The sequence below is a fragment of the Pterocles gutturalis genome, unplaced genomic scaffold, assembly GCF_000699245.1.
Source record: "Pterocles gutturalis isolate BGI_N339 unplaced genomic scaffold, ASM69924v1 scaffold35609, whole genome shotgun sequence".
NCBI classification, from domain to species: domain Eukaryota; kingdom Metazoa; phylum Chordata; class Aves; order Pterocliformes; family Pteroclidae; genus Pterocles; species Pterocles gutturalis.
The window spans coordinates 17857-30624 of NW_010137066.1; the positions used below are offsets into that span (position 1 = coordinate 17857).

General features: G+C 38.0%; 1 protein-coding gene across 1 annotated transcript in view; it reads right to left on the bottom strand.

Annotated features, from left to right (window-relative positions):
* LOC104468406 (melanopsin-A-like) overlaps positions 1-12564 on the bottom strand; it is an 18438-nt gene extending 5874 nt beyond the window's left edge. Inside the window, exons 1-4 of the mRNA XM_010082519.1 lie at positions 12514-12564; positions 5113-5255; positions 3406-3539; positions 2047-2250 (exon numbers count right to left, since the gene is read on the bottom strand). Of these exons, the coding sequence (XP_010080821.1) occupies positions 2047-2250; positions 3406-3539; positions 5113-5255; positions 12514-12540 (508 nt within the window). The 5' untranslated portion in view covers positions 12541-12564. The remainder of the gene's footprint in view (positions 1-2046; positions 2251-3405; positions 3540-5112; positions 5256-12513) is intronic.
* Positions 12565-12768: the final 204 nt, after the last annotated feature.

The following is a 12768-nucleotide window of genomic DNA, read 5'->3' on the forward strand; positions in this document are numbered from 1 at the left end:
GAATAGCATGGGATTTAGTCCTATTGCATTACAGGGGAAAAGAGTTTAAAAGGATACACGATTCTTTTTTTTTTTTTCTTTTACTGTGTTGCCCTATTGTATTCATGGTTAGCAGTCTAAGGCTTCAGATTGTAAAACTGAATACTTTTGTTTCAGGTCTTGAGTATTGTTTAAAGCTCAACATAGTCAAAGGACATCTCTCCAAGTACTTAAGCTGGTCTTGGATCAGACCCGTATTGCTTTTAAATATCTCAATTTCCTTTCAAACTGCTGTCTTCCCGAGGAGTGAAATTAAACTGATGATTACAGCTACCACTTTTTAAGCTTGTGCAGATAAGATAAATTTACTCTGGAAAACAGAGAGAATTGTTGTGCAGATCAATTAATGTTGTTGTGAAGCTGAAAAGAGGATAGATTTAGACTAGACATTAGGAAGAAATTTTTCACTGTGAGGGTGGTGAGACACTGGAACAGGTTGTCCAGAGCAGCTGTGGATGCTCCATCCCTGGAGGTGTTCAAGGCCAGGCTGGATGAGGCTTTGAGCAACCTGGTCTAGTGGAGGGTGTCCCTGCCCATGGCAGGGGGGTTGGAACTTCATGATCTTTAAGGTCCTTTCCAACCCAAACCATTCTATGATTCTATGATTCTATGATTCTATGATTCTATGAAGTTGGGTACAAGTGAAAAAAATAATACATGTATAATATTCTGCCTGACATAGAATACAATCTCCTTAAAGGAACTGTCAAACTATTAAGTAAAGAAATTGTTAACTTTTTAATTGTTATCTTTTGACCTTTGTATTTTAATTTTCACTGTTTACAGTGATATTTTCTGTTGTACTCTTAAAAATATTCACCAGATGTGCGCAGATGTATCTAATTACCATATGAGAGTTAGTACTCTGGATAATATTAGAATCTAATTACAAGGTAACAACTCCCTTCAAGCAATTATCCCACCTTCTCCAATTAACAATCTAGAATCTAAGACTATGTTGTAATTTTGTTGCTCAAGCAGCTCCTCATTCAAGTAAAGGCTGCTTGTCCCAGTATTGCAGTTTGCCTGCTTAAACATGCTTCATGTTTATGGGGGGACCAGAATGACAGTAAAAAGACAATAACAAAAATCTGCTAACATTAAACTCAGTAACTGAGTTGGTTGCAGTGTCCTTTGGTAAAATCAAACTTTGCTCTATTCTCACCTCAGCTGAGCTGACACATTCTCTTCTGGAATTAGGGAGCACAATAATGGACTGGGGGTTTGAATGATGAGTTTATTCTAACTTACTGACTGCAACTGGTGACTCATAGGAATTCAAACAGAACTCACAGATTCAAATGAGGCTGAATAACAAACTCTTTGTTACAATTTGCAAGGATCAAGATGCTGTATGTGTGTTCCAATTTTCAGGCAGAAAATTCACATTCACAAAAGCAATTAATTATTACTAAATGCCATCCTTATTGGAAGCCTTAGTGAAGATACCAATGGCTGAATGGAGCAAGCGACCAACACCTAGTGCAATTTGCCCATCTATAACACAGTCAAGACTTACTGAAGTTGTACTTGCACAAAATACTCAGACTGTATTCCTCTTTTATATGAACAAAGAAATTTAGATTGACTTGACTATCTTACACAGCACCTTTGAGGAGGAGAAAAATTATCAGAAAATACATGAATACATTTATTTTACTTTTATATTGTTGAATTTGGCTCAACAGAAGTAATAATAATAAGCAGGAGCATCTTTTATGGACTTGATTTTATCTACTGTTATTTATTCAGTAAGTAATGACCTTAAGGAAGAGTGCCATTGGCATGTAATATGCCGTAATATACGCTGGATTTTTTTTTCTTTTGATTAGAGATCTTCAGTTTCGTATGTATTTTATGAGTTGTCTTCAGCTTGATTTATTCAAGCCTAATGTGCAAGCCCTTAATTCAACCCTCTTCTATACCCGTAACTGGTCTTCTATACCCGTAACTGGTCTTTAATCCAATGCTATGAAGGAAAAAAACCTTTTATTCCATTTAACTTACTCCATCCAAAGAAGGGTGGGAGGCTCCAAGCCAAAGAGTACAGCCAGACTCCTACCAGGATTATTAGTGCCTTCTTCTTAGACGTCACTCCAACTGAAGCCAGGGGTTTTGTGATGACAAAATATCTGTCCAAGGCAATCACCATCAAAGTGATCATAGATGTAATGCCAAAAAGAGCTCCACAGAAGGCATACAGCTCACAGCCTTTCAATGAAGATGACAGAAGTAGCAGTGAAATTAATCTACCCATGCTAATTAATTTCTGGGAGAGTTCAAGTCTGTGTTTCTTGTGAACTAATGTCTTCTGGAATTTGTAAAGCAACGGAACTTCAGTTTTCCTGCAGTTATAATGCTATTTCAAAGCTGCTTCCTGTCTTGCTAATTACAATATTACATAGAGATAAACTTCAAAGATTTTATTTGCTTTAATTGCTGGAGACAGTGATACTTAACATATTTTCTCTCATTGATTTCCGATGTTTCTAGTGGGATCATTTCAGCAGTCCATTAATATCTTGTTTAACTACAGTTTTACTGCAGCTCCTGTAGAAACAGCTGTTTTGCTTAACAGTGGGTTATAGCTACTTTGATATCATGCAATCATTTATATCCCGAGGTCAGCATAACTGAAGTAAATATGCATACTATGAATATATTAATGAGTTATCTTAATTATTCAAACAACATAATGATTAAGAGCAGGGGGTTGTTTTGTTTTGTTTTGTTTTATTTTAACATGTATGCAATTCAACGCTTAATGAAACTAAAAAAAAATGTTCTTTTAGTCATGAGCAACTTTACTTCTCTGACCTTACTGCTCTCAGTACCTGTTCAAGAGGCAAAGACTAGTCTTCCTCTTACTACAGTTATATAGGAGGAATGAAAGCATGTCACATTTTCTTACTTCACAGGAAATGTTCAGTAAATATTATTGTTGTGAAAACTCACTTTGGCCAGACTTTCTTGCCTCACTTTGCCAGGTGCAAGTCCCAGAGCAGGTTATTTAGAAGAGCTTTTAAGGTGGTGTGTTGAGGGGTGGTGCTTCTTTGTCATAGGACTCTGCCAGTGGCTAAGTTATGAGATGACTGGGGAAGAATGCTGGCAACACAACTAGTCCTGCACCTTATGTTACCAATGTCACCTTTGTAGCTATCTCATATAAGTAATTTTCCTCTCCATGGTAGGAATGTATTTGTTGCATGCAGACAAAAATGTTCAAAGAAACATTTATGTCAACATTGAAACAATGATGAGAAATGTTCTCAACATTGCAAGTGTACCTGAGGATAAGGAAATAATATTAACCGCCACTATGGTAAGAACATACTTAGTGATATTTTAGAAAGAATATATACAAACCTTTCTCACCAAAAATCCAGCGTTTGTGGAGGCTGTTGGTGAAAAAAACTGGAGACTGTGTAATGGACATCAGGAAGTCACTAATAGCTAGATTGATGGTGAATATGTTGGCTGGAGTCCGAAGGCTCCTACTCCTACAAAGATCAGAAGGAACGTTGCTAAACACTGCTGCACTGTTAATTATGTTGTTACTCTCTCCTGTGAGCCTTGGCAGCTTCACAAATACCAAGGCACACTACACAGGAAACTAGAGCGGAGTGCTTCTCATTTCCCTCATGGGAGAACATAAGCAAGGCTCAGTTTTACATCTTTATATTCCTGTGTACTTTAAATGATTGTTTTGATAACCAGCTCAGTGATAGGGATAAATCATGGTGTTCTTTACATATTCTGACCCAGTGCACTGCATGTCCATGATTAACAGGAAATTCAAGTTGATGTACTCTATGGATTTGCTGGATCTGGGTTGTGTTAAGCAGGGGGAGGGGAGCTCATTTTCCAGTGCTGATAAGATCAACAGTGACTTCCAAATACAGGGATTAAGCAAACTCACTATCTACCACATAAAGCATTTTGTTTTACACCAATTCTTCTCTATGACACTCATTTCACTGGCCCAGACACTGACTTTACAGAGACCAGGAGCCAGCCTTCAGTGTATCCTGCCTGTATATGTTATTCATAGTATTAGAGTACAGTATTTTAAAGGGTATACGTAAAAACTGAACTGAGAGCTCCTCAGTTGGGGGCTCAGTGTAGCTTTTTAGCTGGTTTCTCAAATTTTTACTCTTAGACAAAATTGTAAAAATACCAGAATAAATAATGAGTTCTTTGCACTGATCCAGAATAAATTACTAGGACTACTGTTCTCTATCTGTCAATTTAGGAGCAAAGAGATACTATTAGTAGATGCTTATGGGCCACTTGTATTTGTTCAGTAGTCTGCAGAGTTACTGAACATATTTCTGTTTCAGGCAGCTGGCAGTCTTACAGTTTGCCATTACTTGAGATTGCTTTGTAGGCATCTGATGTGTTCTCCATACTTCTGGTGTACTTGTTACTTTTCTATCGGTATCCTTAAAGACCAATCATTAAGCAGAAGCTCACTGGCCTGAACATGGTGCCAATGCTCTGCCCCAGTGTGACAAACACAAACAGGATTAGTGAACAGGATTGGTGAAAATATCACATTGTTATCAGAGATCCAGTTTCCTTCAGATAGAAAATTTGGAATGTGGCTTTAGAAAGAAATAAGTCAAGCGTTAGAAAATGTGAAAACAGGAGACATGGACAGTAAAGGAACAGGGGGGAAAAGAAACTGAAAGCAGCAGGAGGAAGGAAACATCTAAAGTAGAGAAGATATGTGAGAGACACAGGTGGAAAACATCCCATTAGTCCAGTGCAGACACAGTTCAGCCAGTAGAAAAAAATTCACTGGAAGATTTCTGCTTTGGCTGCTATTGCCTGGCATATCTGGGTGTTTCTTTGCAATTTTGCTAACAAGTTTGCTATGGCTATGGTTAATGGGAAGAAATCAGAGGGAAATGGCAAGTTGCCACCTTTTTCCTACAGCAATGTCTCAGTGCATTTTACTATGTCTGCATACTAGTCTGATAGTATGCCTGCGCTGCATTTGCAGAACACAGTTGAGGTCCAGTTAAAGTTCATAAATTTGAGTATTTAATAAAACATCCAAAAGAAAGATACCTGCAGAAAGCATAGATGACCAGGAAATTACCCAGAGTTCCTGTGATCCCCACTATAAGAATGACTACTCCAATTGTATAATGGGCATGGTCTGGGACATCCACTGTAGGAAAGGCACCAGGAACATCTTGCACTGCCATCTTCTGTGGAGTAAACAAGAGGTCATAGGTATATTGTCAGACTTTACTGAATAAGCTCACATGTGCTTCTCTAGAAGAAGAAATGGTCAAGAATGCAAAAAGACACCAAGCAAAAAAATTGAGAATAAGCTAATTGTTTTCAAATTACCTTTACGGTTGATCCTCTTCAGGGGATAAACATGCATCAGCAGTGTAAAGGTCAAAGTGCAGTTGATATGTTTACTGTTGATTTAGAATTTTGGTGAAGAAAAGCAACATAGTCTCTCTCACATAAAGATATAGAGGAGAAAAAGAGAGACAGGAAGGGACCCTTTTTATTGCATCTTACCTCAAGTAATGCAGTACTTAACAAGTAAGTTTTCTGTAGTGTTTATTTCAGGAAAGTTACTGTACTTGTGAAGTATGATTTCTGTTGACCTCTGACATCACTGGCTAGATTTCACTAACTAAGTAGAAATTATCTTCTATGGGTAAACATGCATTTATTCCTTTAGTAGTATGGTTATTTCTTTTCTCCCACTGAATAATACTGAATTGCAAGCTGCCCTTAAGGCTTGGTTACCAAAAGCCTGCCAGCACTGAACAAGCGTCTTTTGGAAACTAAACTAAAGATCAGAAAAAGTAAAACACAAATCCTTTATACCTTATCACTGGTTTCCATACTAGTTATGTGTTCACTCAGCACTGAATGAAGGTACTTTGTTCTCTGTGAATTATGTGATAAAGCACTTGATGAAAGCATTTGTGTCTTAATCAACAAATAACTCATAGCAAAATTCAGTAGCCAAGTCTGAAGACTACTGCATTTTAAATATTAATTTAAAAACATTTTTTAGTTGAGTATCAGGAGCCACAAACACATTTTAGGCCTAGTGACCCCAGATTAGTAATGAAGCAAACAATAAGGGTGGACCCAGGAAACAGGATGACCTGACAGAAATTGAAGAGGAGAAAAGAACAGCTGTCCAAACCATCACTGTCCTGCTGCCTTTTGATGTAAGGTCAGGCAAGGAGACTTAAGCACTCACCTCTGTACAACTGCCACTGTCCTAAATGTGTCTTGGCATCAGCTCCAACCATCTAACGTAGCCATGAAGAATACCAAGCCCTGTCCTCTTTCATCTGCATGGACAGAACCTGTCTCTTTTTCATAGCCTGGCTCTTCTCATTAAGGGCAGTACTCACCCTGGAATAGCATGCCACGAGCACTGCTCATAGCTCAAGCCTGCAAGCTGCAGCCATGGCATTCCTCAGCTACCAAGATATGAGAACATACCAGGGTTGAGAAAAGTCCAGAAAATATTTTGAATTGTTTGTAGCCTGCCTACTGTGAGTAATGTCAATGTGGCTGTGGCCTAGGATCCAGGACAAGGGAATTGCCTGTACCGAGGTCTGTGCCTGTACCAAGCTTAAATAGTGCTATGAGGCTGGATATGTTCTTTCCAATCACGAGTACTGGCAGATGGTGGTACAGCTGTCATACGCGTTCATTCCTGCCCAGGAAAAGGAAGGTTACTGGTAGGAAAGGAGGAAGGTGCTCAGAGGTAGATATGAAGTTCTCCCTTTTATGCTACAGTTGTGTTAGTAGTTGGGATTCACCATTAGAGTGCGACTCAGAAATGCCTTTGACAACACCCCAGTTATCAAAGGAAATGGGTATTTTCAGGCAACAGAGGCAGACATGACTTCTGAATACATCTGCGAGATGTATTCAGAATCTAAAGTTATTAGAGACAGTGTGTATTTAAAACCAATGTGCCAGTAGCAAGAGGTGAACCCCAGGAGTGTCTCAAATTCTGGGAGATATTGTCTTTGTGTGCTGAAGATCTGCCTGCAGCAATCCTCAACATCTAGAGTGCACTCCCTGAGTTTCTACATTAGCAGCAATGAAATGCTGGACAAATACTCGGATCTTAGAGGGAGAAAATGTATCTCTGGCTGTTATTGTAATTGGAGGAAAATGTTACAGTTGATACACAAACTGAATGACAGTATCGTGGCAATTATTGTTCAGGTTCCTGCAGCAAAGTGTAAGTTGGCGTCACATCATCATCATCAATGGGCTTCTTCCCTAGGTAGAAATCGCTGTGCTTAACACACTGCCAGTAAAATAACAGAAAAATCCCATACTAATAGCAAGTGGAGAGGGAGAATCTTGAGCTAAAACTGATTCAAATAAATGAGATCAGATGTTCTTTGATTTTTTTTTTTCTCCTCCTTAGCCTTGTGGCTAGAACATTTTTAATTGCTGTTCTACAGAGAGTTAATGATGATTATTAATTGAATGGAGATTTCTGATGTTTTTCCCTGTGTCTATCCATTTAATCAGAACTGGATCACGGTACCAGAAATGAAGCAACTAAAGGAGCTTGTTTTGGCTACAAAGAACAGATTAAAATGGCTTTATTTTGAATTAAATTTGTGTAAGACTAAGGACAAGGGTAAAAATTAAAAGATAAAGATAAATATAAATACACAGAGAAATCACGAGAGAGGAAAGGTTATTTAAGGGACAGTAGAAGACTTTAAAATTACTTATTTGGGAATGAAATAAGTTCACAGTCAATAAAAATGTCAAGTGTGAAAAAACAAAGGAATGATATTTCTATTGGAGCGGTGATAGGACATAAACACTAAATATATGGGCAAAGAAAATGTCTGCGGCAAATAAAGAAATTCACATTTTAGTGGGGACTTCTTGTAGGCCTGGGATTTTAACCACAGTGTTCAACTCTGACTGTTTTCCAAGAGGAAAAAGTCAGTTATTAAAAAAAGTAATTTTACTGTTTTTATTGGAAATAAAGGTCTAATTCAAAGCTTCTTTAAGTCTAAGAAGGGTACTAGGTGACCAGCAAGGCATTAGATCAGGCCTAAGCACTTCAAATTCATCCCTGAGTTGCATACATACGGCTTCCTTACTAGGAGATGAAAACAGGTGCCTATATCAAGTTCAGCTCTAGATCTTCTAAGGGAATTGTACGTCAAAAGAAAGGACAGGGAGAAAAAGATAGTGCTTGAGGAAATCGGGTCAGCAGGATAATCAAGAAATCAGATAATTCCCAAAGCTTTTCTCTATTCAGTTTCTTCAGATTAGTCTTATTTAGTCTGTTTGTTACCCCACAGTATGAGTACTCAGTTGGCAAAGGAGAATAAAAATCCCACTGTTGCAATCCCCACTGTAGCAATTGTCCTTTGAGAATACTCTGAACAACTACTTCAATTGCCTTGATAATACATAGCATTGTTGCCTTGCATGTTTTTCTGTTCATCCTTCACTCTATAAACACCTCGTAATGAAGATAAGGAAAATGAACAGGCAAAACCAGTATGTCATTATTTCTCTTCCAAGTGATATGACAACACAATACATGGTTCAAAACATTGCCAACTGCACAAAGAAATTGAACTGGAAGCTAAGAGGTTGGACATTTTCCAGTGAATGGACAATGGACTACAGCTTTCCTGAGTCAACAAATAAAAGATGCTTGTACCTGAGTCTCTGGACCACTGGGTACCAGTACGCCCACAGGCTTACCGTGCTGTAGGTGGTTTAGATGGGTATTAATTCTGTAGGAAACAATTAATTGGGAAGTACCAACTTCCTGACAGTCAGTGAATATAAATAGTGCATATTTCTCAAGCAAGCAAATAAAATTATCATGGATACTGTGGAGGACGTCAAAGTAGTGACTGCAATGTAACAAAATTCCTTCACAGTAAGTACTGAGGGTCAGTTGGAGAATACATCCTCTAGCCAAGGACAGCATTTAAGTCAACCTTAAAAGCAGGTTTTATAATATTGTTTGGGTGTGTATGAAAACTGGCCTTTTGCTAGAATTATAAAGGAATTTGTGTTTTTAATCTCTGATAGGCATGTAATTTATTATTTATTATTTATTTACAGTATAGTTTTGCAGAATCAGGTGGATAATTTTGGTGTGATAAAAGGAACTTGAGAAGTGCCACACTGTGTCAGATTAGTATTCCTGACAAAACACCAGCCGACCTTTAGGCATGGCTGAGTGTTTCACAGAGCTCCGAAACATGCATTATGAACAGCGACGGGGGAATTTAATTTTCAGTGCAGAGTCTTAGCAGTTGGTTTGTACCCTAAAATAGAGTTATTATCTCTTTGAAAGAATAATCTTAGAGGAGGATATTTTTATCCTACATATATAGGTGTAATCCTTTTCTAAATCCTACACTATCTTTTGCCTCAATAGAATCAGTGTCAAGAAGTTACGAAGTTGCTCTACGTTAGTGTATTTCCCTCCAGCACGTTTAGGTGCATCCTTGTGGAAACACTAGAATAGAGGGAAGTAGCTAGGTTTGATGCAGTCTGCCTTCTTAAAATGCTCATTGTTCTCCCTGAAGGAATGGTTGTCTACTGCCTACAACGAAACAGCTAAAACATAACTGACCAGGTTTTCAGTGCCTTCTGCTGAAGTTTGGTGCAATCAGGGAACGGGTGAAAATTAATCAGCCACAGAGAACATCAGTGTAGGGCAGAACTTGTATTTCACCATGAAGTTTGTCAAGACCCTGCAAGACACTGGTCTGAAGAGAGTTAAAAGGATAAAGGAATTTTGCAGTCCAGGACAAAACCGCGATTCCTAAGTGATTTGCCCAGGTTAGAAGGAAGTCTAGATCAGACATAAAGCCCAGGAATACATGATGCCTGCATCTCTTCTGTCTTGGGAATCTGTTTATTATACACATTTTCCTACAGAGAAGGTTTTCTAAATAGTTATTTCATAAATAATAAATGATTAAAAAAACCCCAAACCAAATCAAACCAGCTCTCCTTTGAATTTCTAGTAAAAGACATACCATTTTTGTAAGTCCAGCCTTCTCCCTCCCTGCCCATAGCATAAGAAAAATATTCGTATATAAGTGAAAAAAGGGACAACACATGAAGAATACAGTTCAACTATTATTGAGGAAAAAACCTGGGTTTTTTTTCAGAGTAAGAAAAAAATCATATCAATTAATTACTGTTCACTTGGAGACATTGAATAGTGATGATGGTAGGAGCAAGGCCACGCGTGTAAATACTTCTACTGAATATAAATCATATTTGATATAGCCCACTCCTTACTTTCTCCCAATGGCAGAGGATAAAGCAAGGTTTAGTTTATACTTACAGGGAAAGAATAAATCCTCATAAGGTCATTTGGGGATTTGAGCGTATTTCAGTGCTGGTTCTGATTGGTTGATTTCTGTGACATTGTTTCAAAAGCCAGGAACAGAAAAGACTAGGACAAGAACACTTTTCAGCTACTTCTGCCTGGACATCAGATGGATTGTATCCAATTTGGTGTAAAACAAGACAAGGAAAGGGAAACAGGGACTGGTATGTTGTTGCTTTCATGAATTCATCTAGCTTCAAACTGTAGTGATTGGTTTTGTAGAATGTTTTAATGGAATAGAGCCCAGTTCCAAAACATGGCAAGTTTTGGCAGTCCCACATTGACTTTGGCAATGTATCAGGTTTCTTTGTTCTTAATTTTCCTACAAACACAGGTAATGAAGCTGCTTATTTACACAGTATGACTTACCCAACCAATGGTAATGTTAAGCCTTTCACATTACAACAAATCATATAGTTTAGAAAAATTATCAGAACAGAAATACTGTAATTTCGTGGGGTTTCTAGGCACAGTGTTTGCGCTGCCTGCCTACAAGAGGCCTCAAACAGTTGATACCACTTATTTTTCTTCACAGTTCCTTGCTCTGATTTCCAAGCTTGCCTCTGTAGGCACTTACTCTGTGATGACAGGCAGCATAAAGAGGAGTATAATCCCACCTCAATTATGGTTTCAGCGGGGTGATACCAACTGCTAAGCCTTCTTTCCAATAGGCAGCAGGGCTTTTATAGATGATGTTTGTCCTGTTGAGCAATTTGGATAGCAGATTTTCTATCCTGTCTTCCAGATTTAATCTCAACCACAAGCAGCATATATTGCTTTCAGTCCTGGAACTGTCTTAAACTAATCTTTGTGTCAAATTAAAATGCAAAAGTTTGAAAATACAGTCACTTGACCTAGGGAGAGGAGACGGACAGATAATTACATCTTTCAGCAGAAAAAGGAAAAAATCCATTTTTAATTTTCCGATGTAAATCACTCTCTCCCCAGCATCATTTCCCATTTTTCCCTGTGCTCTCCAGCCCCTCTCCTCCCTCCCTGCTATGTTCTCCTATCCTCTTTCATATGTTATCCATCTAATTTACTTTGTAAGCGCCTTGGCTCAGGACACTTCTCTATTACTACGCTGTGCATATCCAGGTTTTAATAAAAAAATAAGCAGACTGCATTTTTACTATGCAAATAATAAAATATTTACTGGCCCTTCATTAGAAATCAGGATCAAACTGAAACACCCAATCCAACATCCTATATATGTAAAAACTTTTGAAGTGTTTGAAACTTGCACACAGCTTTTAAGCATCCAGTGTGCTATGTGGGCCATGGCAAAATACCTGGTGTGACTACATCAAGATTTTTAAAACTTTAAAAATTAGCTTGTGTATTTTTTTTTTATTCTTTACTTTTAAACAGGCTTTTGTATAAGCAGCGGGTGAACAAAACTTTGCAGTCCTAACAAGTATACTGAGATACACAACCAGGAAGAGGTGAACTCCTTTGGTTTGGGCTTGTGGGGTTGGATGGATAATGTTTTTAGTGTGCCCAAAGAAGTTCCATCCATTCCAGATTCTCACCCTCACACTTCTAAGGAAATTTTCTTTCTGTTTAGTATTTAACAACTGAGAAAGAGCGTTGACAGAACTTACCTCTGAAAACCTTCTGAACAGCTCTCTTGGGTAACTACAGATAACAACTCTTTAACATTTACATAAGCACTCCTCTGTGCTAACAAACAATTACAGAAATGATGGGGATTTCCATCTTGAATAATAACACAAGAGAGCATTGCATTTGAACTGCTAAACATCTGTTTAATGCACAATAACAGGTTGTTTTGTTAGTTTGCAACATATTTGTTGCACTTTGCATTTACACATTCCTCCCTATCTTCTACCCATGTAACTGTGCTGGAGAGCACTGTTTCTACTGTCCTTTCTGCAGTAAATAAATATTTAAAGGAATAAAAAGAAGATTTTAAAGTTTTCATTATGTTCATTATGGCATTACAGCATTAAATGTGTACATGCACCTTAAATGTCCATTTACAGTTCTATAAACGCCAGTTTTCCCAGCAGAACTACTTGCTACAGCTTTAAGTGACAGAAAACACTTACTGTTGGGGCTCGAAGAGGCAGGTCCATCAGTCTGTAGGCATTGGCTTCCAAATCATTCCATGCATTGAAGAACTCCACAGTTTTGGTGCTGTTGAGGTCCTCAGAGGGAGAAGAGATCCCTGTTTAAATGGTCTGATTATCCAAGTGCACAAAATCTAAGAAAAGAAAGAAAAGCTCTCCTCTAAATTTAAGTCAACCAATTTACCTTTTTGTGTGCGTAAAGCTGATTTTCAGATTCTCTGGAATAATGCAAGA